This window comes from Tenrec ecaudatus, chromosome 18 (genome assembly GCF_050624435.1).
Source record: "Tenrec ecaudatus isolate mTenEca1 chromosome 18, mTenEca1.hap1, whole genome shotgun sequence".
Classification (NCBI taxonomy): domain Eukaryota; kingdom Metazoa; phylum Chordata; class Mammalia; order Afrosoricida; family Tenrecidae; genus Tenrec; species Tenrec ecaudatus.
Genome location: NC_134547.1, coordinates 4156379 through 4178377, shown reverse-complemented (window position 1 = coordinate 4178377; position 21999 = coordinate 4156379). Strand labels below are relative to the sequence as shown.

At 58.1% G+C, this 21999-nt stretch overlaps 2 protein-coding genes across 2 annotated transcripts; one reads left to right on the top strand and one right to left on the bottom strand.

Annotated features, from left to right (window-relative positions):
- Positions 1 to 18: 18 nt before the first annotated feature.
- TFPT (TCF3 fusion partner) lies at positions 19 to 5137 on the bottom strand. The gene is made up of 6 exons (XM_075536559.1): positions 4717 to 5137; positions 3474 to 3732; positions 1633 to 1703; positions 805 to 874; positions 488 to 706; positions 19 to 176 (listed from the first exon to the last, which is right to left on the bottom strand). Exons 1-6 carry the CDS (start codon positions 4737 to 4739, stop codon positions 57 to 59), a joined length of 762 nt encoding a protein of 253 aa, XP_075392674.1. The 5' UTR covers positions 4740 to 5137; the 3' UTR covers positions 19 to 56.
- A 22-nt stretch (positions 5138 to 5159) lies between these two features.
- On the top strand, positions 5160 to 15735 carry PRPF31 (pre-mRNA processing factor 31). Its single transcript, XM_075536558.1, has 14 exons — positions 5160 to 5301; positions 7046 to 7230; positions 7358 to 7418; positions 8286 to 8369; positions 9455 to 9552; positions 10507 to 10613; positions 11072 to 11241; positions 11595 to 11752; positions 12594 to 12683; positions 12967 to 13094; positions 13192 to 13264; positions 14045 to 14173; positions 14345 to 14443; positions 15323 to 15735. The coding sequence occupies exons 2-14, from the start codon at positions 7054 to 7056 to the stop codon at positions 15446 to 15448; spliced, it is 1500 nt and encodes a 499-aa protein (XP_075392673.1). The 5' UTR covers positions 5160 to 5301; positions 7046 to 7053; the 3' UTR covers positions 15449 to 15735.
- Positions 15736 to 21999: the final 6264 nt, after the last annotated feature.

Below are 21999 nucleotides of genomic sequence, written 5' to 3'. Positions count from 1 at the left end.
ATGAGGGCTGCGAAATCGGGGGGTGGGAAGGGCAACAGTTTATTGGGTGCAGCAGGTCAGTCGAAGGGGGAGCTAGCCAGGGTAGGGTAGGGCAGCAGTTTGTCTGGCTCCCGAGATACCCAGCTCGAGTCCAGGGCCTCGTCTGCTTCGAAGCCAAAGTCGTCCTCGACCTTGATCTAGGGGAGGGGGACAAGGACGGTGAGTGGCTGCGGCACACTGTCCACAGTGTGTCCTCCCCTGATCACACCCCCACCAGGCCTGCATCCTGCTGTGCCTCCACCCTTGTACTGGCCCTTGGAGCTGAGGCTGGGGGCTAAGACCTACATCCTCTGACCCTAGACTAGAGGGTGGGTCCCTGTAAGGACGCATTGAATCCCCACCCCTACCCACTGCAGTGATCTGCCCAACCCCAGCCCTTCCACCCACCCTGAGTCCCCCACCTTCCCTGATTCTCTCCCAGGGCCCACCTTGCCTCCCAGCCTCTCACCTGCACAGGGGTCAGCTCTGGGGTCAGCGTACTGCCTGTCCCCCGGCGTCCATCCCGGGGTGCCCGACGCCTCTTCCGCCCACTGGGCCCCTCTCCCGCCACTGGGCTGCTGGACTCAGGGACTGCGGGGGTCCTTCTGGGCGGGGTCAACTCTTTCTCCGGAGGCTCGTTCTCAGCATTTCCTGGGGTGGGAGCGTCCGTTCCCTGGCTGCCTTCGTCCTGGCAGGGGTGTGTATGTGTGTGTGAGAGTCTTCACTGTGTGTGACACTCCACCCCCCCCCCCCCCGCCACACACACACACACGGGGCGGCCCTCACCTCCAGCACGATGGTGAACTGGCCGGCCCGGTAGTCATCCCCGTAGGAGTCCAGCACCCGCATGAGGAACCTGCGTGGCAGAGGGGGTGGGCCGCTGCGGGGAAGGCCCCCAGAGCACGGCCACTGCCCCACCAGCAGGGACACAAGCCCCGGGCCCTGCCTGGGATGGGAGGTCCGGTCAGTGCAGGGGGGCACTGTGGGCTCCTTTGGGGGCTGCCCCCCCATGTTCAGAGGTTTGAGCCCACTGGAAGGCGAAGACTGCGTGTATCTGACGATGGACCACCATCCTGGAGGGTCACTGTGAGCCAGGCCAGCTGGGCAGTGCCCTGAGCCATTCAGAGTGGGTGAGGCGCAGACACGGGGACAGGAGATGACAATGCGACATGCATGGAGCTCATCGAGCACCCTCAAGCCCAGCTAGGGCCCCGAGTTTTGAGAGAAAAACCTGTGGGCCTGGCACCAGCGCAGCCCTGCCCTGGGCAACTCCCAGGGGCAGCGCAGACTGCCCCCAGGGGCTGTGAATCCCAAAGAAGTCCCGGATAGCCTCCACCCCAGTCTGAGAAGTGCACCGACTGGGCTGCTAGCCAAGCAGCATGCATTCCGCGCCCTGGTGCCATCGTACGGACTCAAAGTGACCCTGTGAGACAGCACTGCCCCTGGGGTCTCCGAGACCAGAACTCGCGGGAGGGGCAGAAAGGGATGTGGCATGTGGCGTGCACGGGCTTGTGACCAGGCCTGAGCCACCGGTGAAGCACCCACCCCCCGCCAGCACCCTGCTTCACAGGGAGAGGGTGGAGAGGCAGGCTGGCGCTCAGCCGGCAGGGTTACCTCCGTTCCTGCTGCAGCCTCCGCGTAATCCGCTGTACCTGGTGCAGTCTGTTCAGGACCCGCTCGTTCACCTGCGGGGAAGGGGGAGAAAACACCTGTGCTTGGCATTGTCCCCACCTTCTGCCCGTCCACTCTGTAATTTTGCCGAAAGGTGAACTCAGCCACGGTGTCAGCCGCTACAGTCACTCTGGTTCGTTTTTTGTTTTTTAAGAGTGCAGGGGACGGTTTTTTGAAAGAGTCGGCGCTGTGCTGGCCCCGTGGTTAAAGCGCTCGACTGCCAGCCAGAAGGTAGTTGAGCTGAAACCCTCCGAGCAGTCTGCTGTGCCACCCGATGGGGCACGTGGGCCCACAGACCCTGCAAGGCAGTGGTTCTCAACCTTCCTAATGCTGTGACCCTTTCATACGGTTCCTCATGTTGTGGTGACCCCCAGCCATAAAGTTATTTCCCTTGTCACTTCATCACTGTCATTTGCTACTGTGATGAATCCGGCAACACCTGTGAAAGGGTCCTTCGTCCCCCCAAGGGGTCGCGACTCAGGTTGAGAACCGCTGCTGTAAGGCATGAGCAATCAATGCCAGCTAGCATCACCAGCCTCGCCAAGGGGAAGCAGGTCCAGCCAGCAACATTCGCGGTGAGTTCATTCAACGTGGGACTGCATGCAGCAGGCTAGAAATATCCAAATGGCCCTGGCCAGAGGAGAGGTGCCCGCCCTTGACGTGTGTCGGATATTTCCGCTTTGGAAACCCGATGGGGGCAGTTCTACCCTGCCCTGCGGGGTTTCTACGCTGTCCTACAGGGTCCCTGTGAGCCGGAATCCACTCGACAGCAGTGGGTCTGGAATGGGATGTTTCCATGGAAAGCTTTTGAGCAGAACACAGGGGTCACGTCTGAGTGTTGGAGAGGGTGCAGCTGGTTCTCCACAAGGTGTGTGCCAGGGGACTGCAGTGGGGGACGCCTGAACAGAGGCGCTGAGAGGCTGAGGTGCAAGGAGGGTCACGACTTGTGAGTTAAACCTTAGAATGGTGGCTTCATGGCTGCTAACTGCAAGGTCAGCAGTTTTAAACCCCCAGCCACCTCATGGGAGAAAGGTGAGGCCCATAAAGATCTATAGCAATGGTTCTCAACCTTCCTAATGCCGTGACCCTTTCATACAGGTCCTCATGTGGTGGTGACCCCCCCCCAGCCATAAAATTATTTTCGTTGCTACTTCATCACTCCCATTTTGCTACCGTGATGAATCCGGCGACCCCTGCAAAAGGGTCCTTTGACACCCTCACAAGGGGTCGCGACCCACAGGTGGAGAACCCCCACAGGGGTGGTTCTGTCTGAATTAATTGTGCTAAGTCTGAATCGACTCGATGGTCGTGAGTCGGGTTTGGGGATGTGAGACTGAGTGCCTGGGATGGGCGGACAAACGCCAAACCTACAGCTATGGCACCCACTCTGACTCGCAGAAACCCTGCTGGGCAGAGAACTGTTCCCTCCAGATCGCCTTTGTCAAAGGAGCTGCTGGTGGGTTTTATCTGCCGACCACCAACTGGGCCACCAGGGTTCCCAGGATTCGCAGCAGCAGCTCCAATCTCCCCACTGGGAAGCCCAGGATGGTAGCCTGGGGCCTGCACAAGCTGAGGGGCTGTGGCCACTGGCAGGGGGGGCCCAAGCTCAGCTCCAGCGAGCAGACGGATGCACTCCTTGGGACTTGCGGTCAGTGACCTCAGAGGGGCGGGGCGGGGCTGCTGGCAAAGCCTCCTGAAGACACCGTCCCGGCGGACAGGTGCGGACAGGGAGGAGGGGGTCCCTTAGGCAAGGGAACCCCTGAACGGGATGCAGACCCACCCACCTGCTCCATCTCCCGGCAGCGCCGCCCCAGCGCCTGGTACTTGCGGCGGTTCAGTTCCCGCTGGCGTCGCCGCCGGCCCCGCGCCGCCTCCTCCTCTTCGTCCCGCTCCCGGAGCCCCGCGCCGCCCAGACCTCCAGACACGAACTCCACCTCCGTTTCCAGCTCGCTCTCCAGGATGTGGCCGCCGAAGAGCGGGGGCAGCGCCAACTCCGAGCCCGGCGGCGCTGAGAACTCCTCAAAGCCCACGGCCGCCATGGTCCTGAGGGTCGCGGGTTCAGGGTCGCAGAAGTCCGGACCCAAAAGTCCTGACCCGCAGCCCCACCGCCCTCAGACCCGGAGTCCTGACCCCACTGCTCAGCCCCCCTCCCTCAGACCAGGAGTCCTGACCCCCAGCCCTCCTCCTCCCTCAGACCAGGAGTCCTGACCCCCAACCCTCCTCCCTCAGACCAGGAGTCCTGACCCCCAGCCCTCCTCCCTCAGATCAGGGGTCCTGACCCCCAACCCTCCTCCTCCCTCAGACCAGGAGTCCTGACCCCCAGCCCCTCCTCCCTCAGACCAGGAGTCCTGACCCCCAGCCCTCCTCCCTCAGATCAGGGGTCCTGACCCCCAACCCTCCTCCTCCCTCAGACCAGGAGTCCTGACCCCCAGTCCTCCTCCCTCCGACCAGGAGTCCTGACCTCCAGCCCCTCCTCCTCCCTCAGACCAGGAATCCTGACCCCACAGCCCTCCTCCTCCCTCAGACCAGGAGTCCTGACCCCCAGTCCTCCTCCCTAAGACCAGGAGTCCTGACCCCCAGTCCTCCTCCTCCCTCAGACTAGGAGTCCTGACCCCCAGCCCTCCTCCTCCCTCAGACCAGGAGTCCTGACCCCCAGCCCTCCTCCTCCCTCAGACCAGGAGTCCTGCCCCCAGCCCCTCGTCCCTCAGACCAGGAGTCCTGACTCCCAGCCCTTCTCCCTCAGACCAGGGGTCCTGACCCCCAGCCCTCCTCCCTCAGACCAGGAGTCCTGACCCCCAGCCCTCCTCCTCCCTCAGACCAGGAGTCCTGACCCCAAGTCCCTCCACCCCAGGATGCCCGAGGGCAGCCTCTGGTCCCTAAAAGACCCCTATTTGGGAGGGGGGACTATGTCCCAAGATAAAGCATAACAGTTGCACGAACTACGATTTCTGTCAGCCCTTTAGATAAAAGCATTGCCCATTTGCGATTGCAAGGATTCGTAGTTTTCAGAAAGGCTTAGTCACTTACCCTTCCCTCTGTTCCAGCTCCATCTCGCTCCCCGCTCCACACGCCTCAAGCTTGGAAACTTGCACCCCTTCAAGGGCTAGATTAAGGCGTTCAGAAAACTACCTGTCCCATCAGGTACCGCGCGTAAGAAAGGAAGCGCCCGATATCCAATGCCTCCTGGGAGTTGTAGTTTCCTATGTCTGGTTTCGCCTTACCACCCCCACCTGCTCCACCCCCCGAGTCCTGGCTCAAACGCCTCACTCTCCCGCCTAGCGCCACCACCGGCCCTCCGCGTTGCCACTGTCTTTCATTCTCGACACTGTCGTCCAGCGACGGCGATCCTCCGCTTCCCAGACTCGGTCTACGGCGGACCGTACGCCCGCTAAGTCCCTTTCCGCTTTCCTGCCCTCCCGGGTCTGAGCCGAGCAACGCCTACCAATAAAGTTGTGGTTTCAAACGCGGCCGAGAACGTCGCGGGCAGCTGACCAATCAGAGCGCGGCTTGCTGGCTCGTCTCAAACGGCGCGGCTGTGAGACGTCACCAGTAAGCGCCGGCCGCTCCTGGGACGCTTTTCTCCTAGAAACCGGGCTGCGAGACGGGAAAACGGTAGGTGTGATGATGAAGGGGGAGCGTGAGGCCAGGCTCCCGAGTCTTGGGAGCAAGAGTGGGCGGAGACGGGCGCGTCTTTATAAACGGGGTCGTTTTCTTGTGCAAAGGGAAGCGCTCCTTACGGCTCTGGAGCAAACGCTGTTCCCTGCACCGCTGACCTTTCCGACATGGGCTCGTAGCTTAAGCCATTGCGTACTCACTGCTATGGAGTCTTCTCCCTCATCGTGAGCCTCTGGGCCGGATTAGAGCCGCCCCATAGGGCTTCCGAAACCAGACTTCTATGGGAGAAGACTCTCACATCTTCCTCCCACGGAGCAGCTGGTGGGTTTGAACCACAACCCCTGAGAGTTAGCAGCCCAGTGCGCCACGAGAATTCACGTACCTTAGGGTAGCCACGAAGGCCGTGTGGTACGTGGATCCCAAGTGATTTCACGTTCACAGAAGCACCCCTGATCTCTGAAGAGGTGTTGAACCAAGAAAGAGGGGCTGTGGCGATGCTCTTGTGCTGTCTCCCCCTAGAACTGATTCGGACTCAGAGCGTCCCCTTGTGGGACAGAGTAGAACTGCCCCCATGGCGTGGCTGATGTTGGAAAAATGTGGGAGCAGGTGGTCTGGTGTGCCACGGAGTGGCTGGGTAGGTTTGCATGGCCAGGCTTTAGGTTGACCGCCAGTGCGCAAGCTCATTTCCAGTGCAGGGCCCATTCCTGTAGGTTAGGTTGGTCTATATACTGGCTCACTCTAGTTGTTGGACCTTCTACTGCTCATTTGCCGGTCCACTCTGACTCCAAGGGACCTTAGGCCAGAGGAGAGCGGCTCCATTGGTTTCCTGGAATGAATTTTGGCGGAAGCAGACAGTGACTTCTTTGGGGGTGCAGCCCTCAACCTTTTGGGTAACCACCCAATGCTGCACCACTAACACTCCCCCCCCCCCCCCCGGGTGATTTCTTCTAGAGAGCTGTAAGAATCAGGTGAGGGTGTATCTTGTCAAAACTGCTTCTGGGTGGAGACCCAAAGCCCATCTGTAGACAATTGGACATTCCCTCACAGAAGGGTCACAAGGAAGGAAAGAGCCAGCCAGGGGTGCAGTATAGCACTGATGAAGCACACAACATTCCTCTAGTTCTTTAATGTTTCTTCTATCATAACCCCAGTTCTACCTTATAAATCTGGCTAGACCAGAGCATATACATGGGTAAAGATAAGAGCTCTCAACACACAGAATCCAGGACAGATAACCCCTCAGGACTAATAATGAGATTAGCAATACTATGAGGGTAGGGAGGAGGTGGGGGGAGAAAGGGAACAAATCACAATGATCGATGTACAACCCCATCCCCCAGGGAGATGAACAACAGAAATGTGGGTAAAGGGTAACAGTGGACCGTGTAAATGTGAAAATAAGCATAATTTCTAAATTACCAAGTGTTCATGAGGGTGGGGGGAAAAGAGGAGTTGATACCAAGGGCTCATGTAGAAAGAAAATGTTTTGGAAATGATGATGGCAACATCTGTACAAATGTGCTCGATACAGTAGATGTGTGGATTGTTATAAGAACTGTAAGAGACCCCAATAAAGTGATTTACTAAAATTAAAAAAAACAAACCTGCTTCTGGATATCTGGAGTGGAACTGGAATGAATCTTCTGGAAGCCCTGATAAAGAAGGAGCAGGGGTTCCAGGGGAGAATCTCCTGCCGGAAGCACAGAGGGTTTGATGTGACCGTGGTCTCCCTCCCCGACAGGCCTCAGGATGTCCCTGGCAGACGAGCTCTTGGCCGACCTGGAGGAGGCGGCTGAAGAAGAGGAAGGAGGGAGCTATGGGGAGGAGGAGGAGGAGCCGACCATCGAGGACGTGCAGGAGGAGACGCAGCTGGACCTCTCAGGGGATTCGGTCAAGAGCATCGCCAAGCTATGGGACAGCAAGATGGTAAGAGGGAACCATGGCTCCCCGGCCAGCTCTCCACAGAAGGCACCGGGGGCGTGTGGGGAAGGAGGGGTATAGCAGCACTTCCTTGGGGACAGTCCCAGGCTTCTGACTCCGCTCTCCCTAACAGTTTGCCGAGATCATGATGAAGATCGAGGAGTACATCAGCAAGCAGGCCAAAGCCTCCGAAGGTCATTCCCCTCCTCCCTGGCTGTGCGTCTGTCCACTGGGGCCCTTGGCACTTTTACTACTTGGGGTGTGAACCCCCTGCAGTGCAGCTCTGCTCCGCCACATATGGGGGGCTACCAGGCATCGGAATGGACTCGAGGGCAGTTGGTTTGGGTGGGGTTGGGGGCGTGTGTGTGTGAGGAGGAGACTCAGAGGAAAGGTGATGGCTGAAAAGCGCAGGGGTTTTGTGTTTGTGTATTTTTTATGGTGGTGGAAATGTTCGAGGATTGTGCGTACAAAAGGGGCTTCACAAAGCTCGTGGGGAGGCGGAAAGAAAAGCTACTGCAATACCCCCGCCCCCTTCTTGAAGGGCCTCCCGTCTGTGTGTGCTCACAACCGTCGGACACGGGTTGCCTACTTCACATGGGTGCTTGAATGGGGTATGGGTTCTCTCTTGGTCAAGCCTACCACGATTCCGTCTCCCAGTGACCTGACAGGACAGAGTAGAACCGGCCTGGGGGGTTCCAAGGCTGTCAGCTTTTCGGTTCGAAGCCAAGCTGTGCTGTGACCACTGCAACACCTGTTTCGGTGTTTTGTTTTAAGTCGGATCTGGTCTGGAGGGGAGAAGTGGGAGGGAGGCAGGCACACTGGGCTGGGGGACCTTTAAAAGATCTGTGGGCCGGCCCCGGATTTACCATTCAGCACCTCCTACATGCCAGCTCACCCCAGTTTCCCTGGTGTGTGTGTGTGTGTGTGTGTGTGTGTGTGTAAGAGAGAGAGAGAGAGAGATGGGTGGGGAAATAATGGGGATGTGAGAGGGGGGGGATGGGTGGGGGAATGATGGGGATGTGTAGATTCACACTCACACCCTCTGTCTCTCGTCTTCACAGTGATGGGCCCGGTAGAGGCGGCCCCTGAATACCGGGTCATCGTGGATGCCAACAACCTGACCGTGGAGATCGAGAATGAGCTAAGTGAGTGGGGATAACCAGATGGCACGCCCTGTCCTCCCATCCATGCCAACTCATAGCAACTTGATAGGACGTGGTAGAACTGTGCCCGTGGGGTTTTCCGAGACTTTAAGTCTTGGCAGGAGCAGCCAGCCTCCTCTTTCTCCCTTGGAATAAACGGCTGGTGGTTTCAAACAGCAGACCTTGCAGTGAGTTACCCATCTATCACCCACGTTACCACCAGGACTGCTAGCTAGCGGGGATCACAGTGGCCCCCAAACAGTCACTCGCCCCTACATGTGAGGGGGAGAGGCAGGAGCCAGGCCACCGTCCTGTCCACACGGTCCTGCTGCTGTGACAGGACGGCTTCCACAAGAGGGAGGTGGCTTTTCAGCTCACAGAAGTCGAGGTGAGAGGTCTGGGCCAGCACAGCGCCCAGGCCCGCCCTTTCTTTTTGTTCAGCCATCTACTCCATGGTCCGAGGTGACTGCTCCACCCCTGCTGGCCAGCACCACCCTGGCCCGCCAGCAAAGCCAGGGCTGGCGGGGTGGGGAGGGCACAGTTCTTGGGGGGCGGGATGTGAGTGAATCCCCGAGTCCCAGGAGGCCACAGGGGAAGAGAGTCAGAGCTCCTGGCCACATAGCTCGCACATGCCCAGTGTCCTACCCCACAAAGATCACCCTGCTGTCACCGCTGCTTCCGGAGCTCGGGCCAGGGCTTAGGGACCGGAAGCGACCATGTGGCCTCCGCATGCAGAGCTCCAGTGGGGGTCGAATTCTCACCTGCCTGGCAGGAGGCCCAGGGCATTCCCGCCCCTGCCCGTGGAAACCTGCAAGACTGGGCCTGGCAGCCTGTGTCTGAATAGCAGCTCCTGGGCTCTTCGTGGCTCTCACGGTCCATCTGCAACCAGTTGGAGGGCAGCTCGGGCCCACTGTGCACACGGCAGTGTGTTCAGGGGCCTGACTCGGAGCGGTAGCAGCAGTAGCGGGGCGGGACCACCGATAGGTACAGCCTTCATCCCAGGGGGCTGTGTGTCTGTGCCTGTGTGGAGAGACACCCCCCTCCCGTGCCCCTTTCCTCATGGGGCCCTTCCCCTCTGTCCACCTCAGACATCATCCACAAGTTCATCCGGGACAAGTACTCCAAGCGGTTCCCTGAGCTGGAGTCCCTGGTGCCCAACGCCCTGGATTACATCCGCACCGTGAAGGTGAGTGGGGAGGGCGGAGCCCGGGTGGGTCCAAAGACACCCTCACAGCGGGTCAGGGCTCTGACCTGAAAAGAGGGGGTTGTCCCCCCGCCCCAGGCGGATCCCACTGTGGGCGGTAGCTGCATCCATCCATAACTGCTAGACCGCTGGGAATCACGGCCAGCCAAGTGGACTCACACTTTGTGCAGAGACAGTTCAGTCCATGACAGGACCGCCTGGCTTTGGAATGGTAGACACCTTGAGCTGCCTTAATCAAGTGCTGCCGCGTGGGTGGCTCCAGACAGCAGAAGGGGTCTCCTCAGAGCCCCGGAGGCCGAATGCCTACCTCGGGTTCCGCCGGGTCGATTCTTCGGCTCGCCCGTGGCTGCTGCTGGTCCTTGGCTCTTGGGCTGCTTCCTGGCCTGTCCTACGGGATTCGGACCACCCCAGGGGATGGGTGGCGGTTGTGTGAACTTTTCTCCTCCTTGGGTCAAGGTTTATGGAGCCCGCTCGCTCCCGATCCACTGCTCCTACACGGTTTGTTTTGCGACAGGCCTCTCCCACTTCCTCCCCAGGCTCCGCGACCACGGGTCCACCCTGGTGGCACAGTACTCACATGTTGGGCTGCAAGAACTGCTGCAAGGCCAGCAGTTCAAAACCACCAGCCGCTCCGAGGGAGAAAGAGGGGGCTGTCTATTCCCAGGGGCAGTTGGGCACTGTCCTGTAGGGCCCCTCTAGGCAGGCATCGATGCAATGGCCGTGAGCTTCCGTGCCTGCCAGTCTTGGCATCTGGGGCAGATGCTGCTGCCTGTGGTTTGGTGTGGCTGGTGGCTCCTCACGGGTGTGAATGAGTGGTCGCTGAGTGGACTGGTGCGAGAGCCTGGGGAGGAGTCAGGTGGGAGGGCAGAAGATGGTCTCTGTTCCGCCCCCCCCCGTCAGCCCACCTCCTGCCTTCTTGCCACCCCCCCCCCCCAGGAGCTGGGCAACAGCCTGGATAAGTGCAAGAACAATGAAAACCTGCAGCAGATCCTAACCAACGCCACCATCATGGTCGTCAGCGTCACCGCCTCCACCACCCAGGGGTGCGTGCACAGCAGGGAGGAGCTCCCAGGGCTGCTGCTAACCCCCTATCGAGCGAAGAGCACCTCAGGGTCCTAGTGGCAAGGAGGGGGCAGGCCCTAGGTGACCCACATGCACAGGGCCAGTTACAGCCTTGTATACCTGGAGTTCACACAGTACATGTACACACACCCAGCTGCCCACTCACATGTAGGTGCATGCACACAGGCACGTGCTCACGCACTCGTATACACACACGGAATTGCGCCCCCGTGCACACACATGGGCAGCGTGGACTCCGAAAGCTCTTGAGAACACAGCGTTGTCTCATCCTGCCCTCCCTCCGTGGCCTTTCTGCAGCCCTGCAGCCACATGCGTGCGTGTGCACACACTGAGCAGAGGGGTGTCCGAGGCCCATCAGGTGGGGCGCCAGGGAGGGCTTTCCGGTTCCCCCTCCCATGCCGCCCGCCCCGCCCCCCAGGCAGCAGCTGTCGGAGGAGGAGCTGGAGCGGCTGGAGGAGGCGTGTGACATGGCCCTGGAGCTGAACGCCTCCAAGCACCGGATCTACGAGTATGTGGAGTCCCGCATGTCCTTCATCGCCCCCAACCTCTCCATCATCATCGGGGCCTCCACCGCAGCCAAGATCATGGGTGAGGCCACACCCCCCATGGGGTGGGTGGGTGGACTAACCTGCCGTGCGTGCATGCGTCGTGAAGTCCCCAGGTGGGGCAAACCCTCAGGTGCTTACCTGATAGCTGCAAGGTCGGTCGGTGGTTCAATCCCACCAGCTTCTTGGGAGGAAGATGAGGTGGTCTGCTCCCTTCAAGTGTCCGAGAGCCGCGGAAGCCATTCTCCCCCACCCCTGTGAGGCCCCAGAAACGCATAAGGGAGACCGGAAGAAGTGGCTGCTGGCAAAGACTAGCAAATCCCAAATGTGCGAGGCGGAGAGGTCTGAGTTGTGCCCCTCGGGTCCCCTGCCCCTCTTCTCCCTGTCCTGCTGCAGGCGTGGCCGGGGGCCTGACCAACCTCTCCAAGATGCCCGCCTGCAACATCATGCTGCTTGGAGCTCAGCGCAAGACGCTCTCGGGCTTCTCGTCCACTTCCGTGCTGCCCCACACGGGCTACATCTATCACAGTGACATCGTACAGTCCCTGCCCCCGGTGAGGCGCCAGCCCCTCTGCCCGAAGCAGCCCGGTCCCCCCCGGCAGTGCCTTAGTTACCTGCCCCTTAGGTGCTGCTGAATTGGCTCCGACTCAGCAGAACAGCACCCTGTCAGTCCCACTAGACACTGAGTCGCGTTGGGGGTTGGGACGGGGGGCGGTGCCCTCTTTTTCGTTGCTCTCCTTCTTCCACCAAGAAGCAAGTCCTACTCCAGGGACTAGTCTTTCCTGATAATACGTTTCCACAACCTGAGACCAGTAAGCCTGGTCTCTCGTTTCTTCAGTTTGAAGTTTGTTCCACGTCCCTCCCCCTCCCCAGAACCATTCCCCTGGGAAATCCCTTATTATGCATTGCTGCAAAGTACAGCACCCACCTGCCCCTCCTGCCCCTGTTCTCAGGGTGGTGTGCGCTGAAGGAGCGGAGCCAGGCACCCAGCGGACCCTGATGTTTGTGGCATTGCCCCTCCCTGAGGGCCTCCCTCCCTGAGTGTGCCCCCTCACCTGGCTGTCCCAAGCTGGATCAGGCACAGGGTGGCTATGAGCAAGGGTCCTGGTCCTGGGGGCAGACTGGCTGCTGGGGAAGGAATCTGGCCCTGTAGTAGCTGACCAGGGGACCATTGCCTGAGCAAATGCTACCCCCAACTCTCCTAGAACAAGGAAGAGGTACCCCCCCCACCCCAGGCTGTAGCCACCTACCTGGGCCCGGGACAGATTCGGCTCTGACAGCTGGAAATAGCATAGTTGCGGCTGGAAGGACGTCCTGGATGTCCTGCCGGCCTGCCCATCTGTCCGGCCAGCTCACACAGGCCCCGCTTCCCTTTCGTGTTCCCTTTCCCCCCAGGACCTCCGTCGGAAGGCAGCGCGGCTCGTGGCGGCCAAGTGCACGCTAGCAGCGAGAGTGGACAGCTTCCACGAGAGCCCGGAGGGCAAGGTACGCGCAGGGGAGGGGGCGTCTGCGGGGGCCCTGACCAGGAATAAACAGCCTCCGCGGGCCGGCCTGAAGGCTGCCAAGTGGGAGGTAGTCGAGGGGTCCCGCCCCCTAGCCCCTCATACCTCGTGGACCAAGGACACAGGTGAACAGAAGTTCGTCGTTGTGGGAGGTGGGCACGGGGGCGGGGGGCCAGGGGGGTCGCATCCACCCAGTTCACAGGGAAAAAAGGTTTGAAAGCTTTCCATGGGAGGGAACCGTCACTCGCTCGCTCGCTCGCGCGCAGGTGGGCTACGAGCTGAAGGATGAGATAGAGCGCAAGTTCGACAAGTGGCAGGAGCCGCCGCCCGTGAAGCAGGTGAAGCCGCTGCCGGCGCCCCTGGATGGACAGCGCAAGAAGCGGGGTGGCCGCAGGTACAGCCGGGCCCCCCGGGGGCGGGGCCTGGAGGGGCAGGCGGGCCTTGCCGCTCCTCCCCTGACTGAGCTCCGCCCCTTCCCCGGTGGTGCACAGGTACCGAAAGATGAAGGAGAGGCTGGGTCTGACAGAGATCCGCAAGCAGGCCAACCGCATGAGCTTCGGAGAGGTGGGCGCCCCCTCCGCGCCAGCGCCCTTCGTGAGGCTCCTAGCTAGCGTCACTCACCTGGCCCGCCCCTCCGACTCCCAAGCCCCTGCCTCCCTCTGAGCTCTGTGTGAGACGCACGGAGCCCGGCTAGGAGCCTGATGGTGGCATGGGTTCTGAACTGGGCTGCTAGCTGCAAGGTTGGCAGTTTGAAACCCCCAGCAGCTCCTGGGGAGAAAGATGAGGCTGTCTGCTCCAGGAAAGGCAGCCTCAGAAACCCACAGGGGCAGTTCTCTCCTGTCCTGTGGGGTCGCTGTGAGTTGGCAGTGAGCTTTGAGGCACGTACGGAGCCCACAGCGAGCTGGAGGCTCGGCACCCCACAGCCTTGAGCCCCTGACCGCGGAACCAGTCATGGCGCCCCACATCTGCAGGGCATCCTGGGCTGTGGGGAGCTCAGGGCTCGGGTTTTCCAGCCTTCTGATTGGGTCAGGCCCACCCACGTGCTCGCTGACGCTTTTCGACCACCAGTATCATCTGCCTCCCTGGACAGGACCCCACACCACGGTTCACTTGCTGCCTGCTTCCTTTCTGGGGGCGGGCTGGTTGTAGCTGCTTACTGTCACGTGGGTCTTCCATGAAGCGGTGGCGCCTGGGACTGCGGGGGTGGGGGAGAACAGAGCTAAGCCCGGCCCATGTCACTCACTGTAAACGGGGCAACCCGTGTCAGTCACAAAGGGGTCTGCGCCACGGACCCGGGGAGGGGCAGCGCCGTAGCCTGACTGCAGGCCCTGCCGTCCCCCGCAGATCGAGGAGGACGCCTACCAGGAGGACCTGGGCTTCAGCCTGGGGCACCTGGGCAAGTCGGGCAGCGGGCGGGTGCGGCAGACGCAGGTGAACGAGGCCACCAAAGCCAGGATCTCCAAGACGCTGCAGGTAACGCAGGGCCGGGCCACACTGTACCCCAGCCAGCACCCCATCCTCCCTGCCCTCCTCAGAATGGGTGTGGCAGAGCCCCCTCTCTTCCCCCCTGCCTCCGAGGATGGGCAGACCCCATAGGACAGGCTGGCTAAGGCCCCATCCCCATCCCCCCTCTCCCTGCCACAGCGAACCCTACAGAAGCAGAGCGTGGTGTATGGCGGCAAGTCCACCATCCGGGACCGCTCCTCCGGCACTGCCTCCAGCGTGGCCTTCACGCCGCTCCAGGTAGGTGCCTTGCCCCTGCCCGGGTCAGGCCAGGCGCCTTGGGCTTGGCATGCAGTTCTTGTCAGCTTGGTTCTCGGAAGCCCCTCCCCTGCCCTCCTAGACCATCCGCCCTGAGCCTTCTGCTTCTGCACTGGGGAAACGGAAGCCCCAGCATGCTGCGGACAGTTAAGCACTCCACGGCCAACCTGAAGGTTGCCGGTTCAAATCCTCCAGTAGCTCCTCAGGGGAGCAATGAGGCTGTGCTTCAGTAGAGATTCCCAGCCTGGCAAACCCACAGGGGGCGGTTCCACTCCGCCCTTGGGGACGCTGTGAGCCGGGTGAGCCCACAGCAACTCAGGGTTCTTTCCTTTGGAAAACCTCGCCTCCAGTCCTGGGTGTGAGCTGCAAAGTGCCAGTGAGAGCCTGAGGCCGGCGCCCTGCTGTCTACCCATTGCCCACCAACTGGAGCAGGAAGGAGGGAGCCAGGGGTGGGCCCTAGTGACAGGCTGGGAGTGACAGCGTGTGAGGTCTGGGGGACAGTGCAGCCACAGGGCCTCTGTCGGCAGATATTGGTGTCATTTGCTCCAGGACCGGTTTCCTCATTCAGAACCTGGCTGTTCTCAGATGCGGAGAGGGGGGGCGCGGTTAGGGGGGTTTAGAATCGCCTAAGCCCCCAACCTACTGACTGTCCCACGGTCAGCCGGCGGGTAGGGAGGGCAGGGCAGCCCACGGCAACAAGTGAACTGTTACACCCCCCACAACCCGAGATCCACTTGCTTACACAGATCTATCAGGCTTTGCTGGGTGGGGGCAAGGGGTCACTACCACAGGCCCTGCCTCCTGTCACTCACCCTTCCTGTCCCCTTTTCCCACCCACACACCTCCCACCCCCCACCCCAGGGCCTGGAGATCGTAAACCCACAGGCAGCAGAGAAGAAGGTGGCGGAAGCCAACCAGAAGTACTTCTCCAGCATGGCCGAGTTCCTCAAGGTGAAGGGCGAGAAGAGCGGCATCATGTCCACCTGAGCCCACGCCCCCCACCCTTCCCCCCGGGGGACCAGGATCCAGGCCCTCCCCTGACCAGGAGAACCCCCGTCCCGGCGTGCCCCGCCCCGGCGGCTGCCGCTGCAAGGACTGTGCAGGGAGCCTTGCGCAGAAGTGGGGCCCCGCCTCCTGGAGTCGAGGTCCCGACCGGATGTGGGTCCAAGTGGTGGTCATCAGGCTTTGCCCGTTTTGCCTTGTATTTGTTCAGCCGAGGAAGGAGATGAATTTGGAAAAAAAAAACTTTAATTAAAAACCTCACCAGAACCGGTCCTCAGCGAGTGATCACTTGTCCAGCACCCAGGGCAGCAGGAGGAGGTGTGGGAGCCCCCAGGCTTTGGGACACATTTGGGCCTGTGTCTCAGTTGGGGGTGGGGGTGGGGTGTATCCAAAGTTCCACAAGGGGGCGCTGAGCCAACAGGTTTCTGGAGGCTGCTTTCCAAACAGTGCACCAGTTCCCGGGAATGCTCTCTTTCCTTGTCAGCTCTGGGGGAAGTTCCTCCTTTCAACATCTGCGAGCCGGAAATCCCTTGGGGAAAAAAAAAGCTCCATATGCCTTGGCCTCAATTTCCCCCCTGGGTCTAGGTCTAGGAGGTTCCCAGCGCAGGGACCCTGGGACCCAAAGGGGCACTCTGTCCCCATCTTGTCTCCTGGTGGTACTGAGGTCCCTGTTCCCTCCACCCCCTCTGCTCATTTCTCACTTAAGCACTTGCAAGACAGAAGGGGACGCTTGCCACACCCCCATGGAAGCGCCCCTGATAACCGCTGAGGGCTGGGGACCTGAGTAAAGGCTGTTGCGTCCCACCCTTGTCCCCTTACCACTGACTAATCACCCTTCATATGGCCTTACGGAACTGCCGAGCCACTGGGCCTCACCATGATGACACAAGGAAGCTTCCAAGAGTTCGAGGGAAAATGGAAAGATGATGGCATATTTCACCCCCCCCCAGAACTTTTCCATGCCCCCCTTCATATTCTTGGGGGGGGGGCACAGCATCCAGTCAGGTGACACTGGGGCCAACCATGGCCGACACCTGGTCCTCTCAGGAGCCCATGCGGAGGGCAGCCGACTGGTGAGCCTGGCTGGTGTGGCTCCCGGGACAGGTGGCGTTACTCTTCCGAACCTCCGTTTCCTCATCTATAAACGACGGGACTCCACACCCACGCCTCAGGCACTTTGAGGGCGAGCTGCTGCCCAGGAAGCTCTTGGCTGCACGTGCACCACGGGCGTCCAGTAACTCAAACCTGAGCCCTCTTCCGGCTTCGTAACAGGATCAACAGAAAGGATAAAAGAGAGAGAGAAGCCCCTCATTGAGATGGATTGGCGAGGTGCCTGCAACAAAGAGCTCACAGACAGGAGGGCTGGGATCAGACCATGTCCAATCCTGTCGTCTGTGGGGCCAGAGTCAAAACTGACTCTAGGGCACTTCCTGTGGGGTGCCAGTCCCCACAACTGAATGGGTCCAAGGGGCGGTTGTGTCATTGAGGGGTAAAATTCAAGGGACATCAGACAAGATAAGGCATGCAAGAGCTCACCTCCAGGACCACCATGCTTCAGGAGCCAAGTCCACATAGAATATATTTCCAACCATGGCTTATATGGTCTAGGGGGGCATGCAAGCCCCTGTAATTGTAAGTAAACATATACATAATAAAGTGGGCTGCACCCTACCCCTAGAGGTCCCTGAGTACATTGGAGGAGTAACCTAACAGCAGTGCTGGGGCAGGTAGGGGTGTGGCTGTCTTTGGACCCTAGAGCAATAGCACACGTCTGCTCCTGTCATTAAAGCTGCAGAGGCTGGCCATCTAGCTCAGAAGCAAATAAGCCCACATGGAAGAAGCACACCGGCCAGTGCGATCACGAGGTGCCCAAGGGACCAGGTATAAGGCATCATGCAAAAAAAAAAAAAGATAAGTGTGTGTATGTATGTGTATATGTATATATGTATGTGTATATATATATCATATTAAATGAAGGGGGAAGTGCAGAGTGGAGACCCAAGGCCCAAGTGTCGGCCAATGGAGATCCCCTCATAGAGGGGTTTAGGAGAGGAGATGGGTTAATTAGGGTGTGAGGTAGTATCGATGAAGAACACAGCTTTCCCCCAGATCCTGGATGCTTCCTCCCCCCAACTACCATGATCCGAATTCTACCTTGCAGGGCTGGATAGGACAGAAGCTGTACACTGGTACATATGAGGGTTGGAGGTACAGGGAATCCAGGGTGGATGATACCTTCAGGACCAAGGGTGTGAGGGACGATGCTGGGAGAGTGGAGGGTGAGTGGGTTGGAAAGGGGGAACTGATTACAAGGATCCACATGTGACCTCTTCCCTGGGAGAGGGACAGCAGAGAAGGGGGGAAGGGAGACTCCGGATAGGGCAAGATATGACAAAATAACGATGTATAAATTACCAAGGGCATATGAGGGAGGGGGGAATGGGGAGGGAGGGGGGGAAAAAAGAGGACCTGATGCAAGGGGCTTAAGTGGAGAGCAAATGCCTTGAGAATGATTGGGGCAGGGAATGTATGGATGTGCTTTATACAATTGATGTATGTATATGTATGAACTGTGAAAAAAAATTGTATCAGCCCCAATAAATTGTTAAAATAAAAAAAAAGCAACAAAAAAAAAAGCTGCAGAGGCTGCATAGCAATCGGCCACGTGCTTGTTAGGGGCAACCCATGATGGGAGGATATCGTGGGGAACAGCATTGGTCAGGGGAAGCCAGCCCCTAACATCATTACGGGTTCGGTAGGCGCAATTGCACAGCAATAATAAGTACAGATCATAGTAAAGTTACAGAGAGCATGAGAGGTAGAAGTGAAGTACTGAAATAAATAGAGTCAGACACGATTCATGATATGCTCACCTCAGCCCCACTCGATGGTCCACGTGGAGGGAGAGAGCCTCTCTTTAATGTTACCCCAGGTTTTTTATATTCTCTGGGGACATGCAAGCCCCCTAATTACAGGTGAGGACATACATCACAGGGAGGGGTTGTGCCATAGGTAATACAGAAATGAGAGGGGGTGGTCTAGGGACATACATGCAACAGTATACATGTGATAAGACGGGCGGATAACTTAACTTTGGATGTCACAGAGTCAGTTTGGCCTGTTCCCTGACTCAACTGATGGAGATCATTATTGGTAGGGTGAGAACAGCTTGGTGGCAGGCCTCAAGGAGGAATAGTTTATTGTCCCCAGTAGCAGGGAGTGAGACCTGCCATATAGTCTGGTTGACTAACTGCCCTAGAGACCTACCCTGTAGTCTGGTGACTAACTGCCCTCGGGGAGGATGTCTATAAGCATCTGACCTCTCCCCACAAGCATTAATGATGAGAATGTGATTAGGACTCATCTCCAACTCGCAGGGTGAAGGCCTCCCTCCACCCCAGAAGCCCAGCCTGCCAGACTTCTGCATATAGGGGACTAAAAGATTCATCCGTAGACACTCTTCTCCTTCTCTGCTGCCCACAACCTGCCAACATACCTGTGGCCCCTTTGATGATAAAGCTGCCTTCCCAGCTCAAGGACATTCACTGCTTAGTGATCTTGGGGGTCCAGAGGATGCGCTCTCTCTGCTCTCGACTGTTAATGGTAATGAGCTCTCCCCACTCCTGCTTCTGAGGTAGCTCATTTTTTTTTTTACTCACCGTGATGTCAATCTATGAATCCCGTTAACAGACACCAACAACTGAATCCTATCAGGATCTTCCCCACCTTCTCTTAGGACCATCAGGGTAAGGTCCTTTTTTTTGGTGGTTAGTTAGAGACTACAGCTGGAAGAGCCTTGGTAAGTAATTTGCTGGCTCTACAGCTTGCCCTACTTGACCAAGCATGATGTCTTTTTCCAAAGTACAAGAGCCCAAGTATACCCATCTTTGCTTCTAAGGAGCACTCTGCCTATACTTCTTCCAAGACAGACTTGTTTGGTATATTGAGTATTCCTCACCAGGACCATAATTCAAATACAGCCATTCTCCACTCTTATTAAATGTCCTGACTTTCACATGCATAGAGGCAACTCAAAATACCGTGACTTGGGTCAGATGCGCCTTAGTCCTCAAAATGCTATCTTGGCCCTTTAACTTGAATAAGTTCTTTTGCGGTAGATACATCCCATGCAATACATCATTTGACTTCTTGGCCATGCAAATAAGATGTCTATAAACCTAATGAGGGGGAGACGTGGTCAATTAGGATAGCCCCTCTACCCTTGCTCCCTTCTGTGATGTATTGGAAATTCTCGCCCCCCTGGCCGGTAATTACCATCCCATTTTGGCAGGAGTTCTCTGTTCTGCCACAGGAGATAGTAAGTGTTTAGAGTCTCCAGCTTACTAGAGGGTGTAAACCAAGCCCACCATCCTTTGTTAACTTGGGGCTTTGGCCTGCTGCAAGTTGAAAACCACACCATCAAGCTCTTCCTGTGTACTAGAGAGCTGTCTCAGAAGCAGGAAGAGGGAGCAAGCTCAGGACTGTGAAGGAAGACACCAGCGGAGCATGTTTTGAGATCTCTGAGGGGGCAGAGGCACCTGAGGCCGGGACACAGATGTCGTGGGACAGAGCGAAGAGCCAGGCTGAGAGCCCCTCCGAGGCACTTTGGGAGACTGCCTCCTTAATAATAGGCCATTGAAAATCTCATCGCTTTGGGGTGGGAGGGGAATGGAAAACTATCCAAATGGAATTATGAATAATTTTCTTAAAAACTTTCCGAGTTAAGTGAAAGTTTAGGGATCACTGTTCAACATTCAACAACTCGTGCTCATTCTGATTAGAGGTCTCTATTGCAAGCAAGTTCGTCTACCATTGCTTATCCCAGTTCCTCCCGTTTTCCTGTGTTCATTGGATTTTTTTTTAAGCCACTGCCCTCAAGCTGATTCAGAATAGAATGTCCTCCCCCCTTTGGGGTTTCTCTCCTGTAAAGATCTATGAGGATTCACTGCCTCATCTCTTTCTTGTTGAGTTTAAAATAGACCAAGCAGCAGCCCAAAGCTTAACCCACTGCATCACCCGAGCTCCTTAAATCACGGTGGTGGTTCAGACTCATAAGTGACCCCCTTGTATAAGAAGGCAGCACTGCCCCCTGGCCTGGACCATCTTCGCAGTCAATGCTATATTGGAATCCACTGTTGCGGGCTACCCTGCCAAGCAATGAACTTGAAGGTCTTCCTCTTTGTCCTGGACACACACACACACACACACACACACACACACACACACACACACACTTTTATCCAGGATATCTTTCTTCCGATAACATGTCCAAAGAACGTTAAGCCGAAGTGTGGCCGCCATCCTCCCCTTCTAAGGACATTCTGGCTCTACTTCCACCAAGATCCTTTGCTGCTTCTGTCACTCCAAAGGACCGTCCATGTTCTTCACCCAGACCTTAATTCCAATGCCTAAACGGTTAGACGTGACAAAAAAGCCCCAACAAATCATAATCAACAGGACTCAAATGAGCACACAGCAAGAAGTCTTTGGGGAGGTTTTCACGGGCCGCGAGATCGGTACAGCGGAATCTAATCTGTGCCTCTTCCGTTCTCAGGACTCCGAACGTTTGTGCAAACTGTGGGCCTGGCGGTGGCGTCGCCAGTCGGGGGCAGAGCTAAGACTGCACGCCTCGCGCTTCCCAAGCATCTTTGCACTGTGATTGCCAGTGTCCGGGGCGCTGCCTCCTGCTTCCCTTCATTTAGCAAATATTGAGACTCAAAGGTATGCCAAAGACAGGTACTTAGAGAAGGACCATGGGGCTGGGTGACAGGGGCAAGCCTGCTCGGCTAAGGCAGAAGAGAAACCAAAGAGATGCAAACCTGCCCAAACCTGCCTGCTACACCTTCTTTCACACGCTTTAGGAGCAGGTACCGCCCACTCTGTACGGTATTGGTTCAACGGGATGAGTGATGACAGTGCGGCCCAATTAATGGAGAGAGGCGGGTGTTCCCACCAGTCTCCGCCCCCTTGGCCCAACGGTGGTTTTGATTGGCAGATGACCTCAGCCCGGCCCCCGCTTTGAAGGCACCTGTCTGTCTCCCATTAGGTACGCGGCCTTTAACGCCCACTCGCCATGCCTTCCTCTGCTTTCCCCGCCCACCTTCAACAGCAGCCAATGGCTTGAGGGAAGAATAGTCTCTCGTAACCAATTCAAAACGCTTCTAAACTTGACGGACGACTTCCCGCCCCTGATCAGCCTAGCCCCGCCTCCAGACCAATTGGATAGGGAAAGGGGGGCGGGTGCATCCAATCAGCGCCGCACGGACTTCTTGATTGATGTTCGAGGCCTCGCGCTGGCGTGTTGTGCCCTGAGGCGGGAGGAGGAGGCGGGGCGGAGGAGAAACCCGGAGCCAATCCATGCAGCTTGCGCTCGAGGCCAATCGAACGCCGCGCCTTGGGGACGATTGCCCAATTGCTGAGAGGGGGCCGGCCGTATCCCCGTCACGAACCAATAGAGGGCCTCACAAGGGTCAGAGCGACGTACGGCGGGATCAATGATAGGCCTATATTGGGTGCTCGGGGGCGGGTCGGCGCCA

Coding starts and splice junctions, on each gene's coding strand:
- PRPF31 (XM_075536558.1), top strand. CDS start 7,054: ATGTCCCTGGCAGACGAGCTCTTGGCCGACCTGGAGGAGGCGGCTGAA. Junction 9,553..10,506: donor ATTACATCCGCACCGTGAAG/GTGAGTGGGGAG, acceptor CCCCCCCCCCAG/GAGCTGGGCAACAGCCTGGA. Junction 13,095..13,191: donor AAGAAGCGGGGTGGCCGCAG/GTACAGCCGGGC, acceptor GGTGGTGCACAG/GTACCGAAAGATGAAGGAGA.
- TFPT (XM_075536559.1), bottom strand. CDS start 4,739: ATGGAGCTGGAACAGAGGGAAGG. Junction 1,704..3,473: donor GCTGCCGGGAGATGGAGCAG/GTGGGTGGGTCT, acceptor CCTTCCCCGCAG/GTGAACGAGCGGGTCCTGAA. Junction 177..487: donor CAGAGCTGACCCCTGTGCAG/GTGAGAGGCTGG, acceptor CCCCTCCCCTAG/ATCAAGGTCGAGGACGACTT.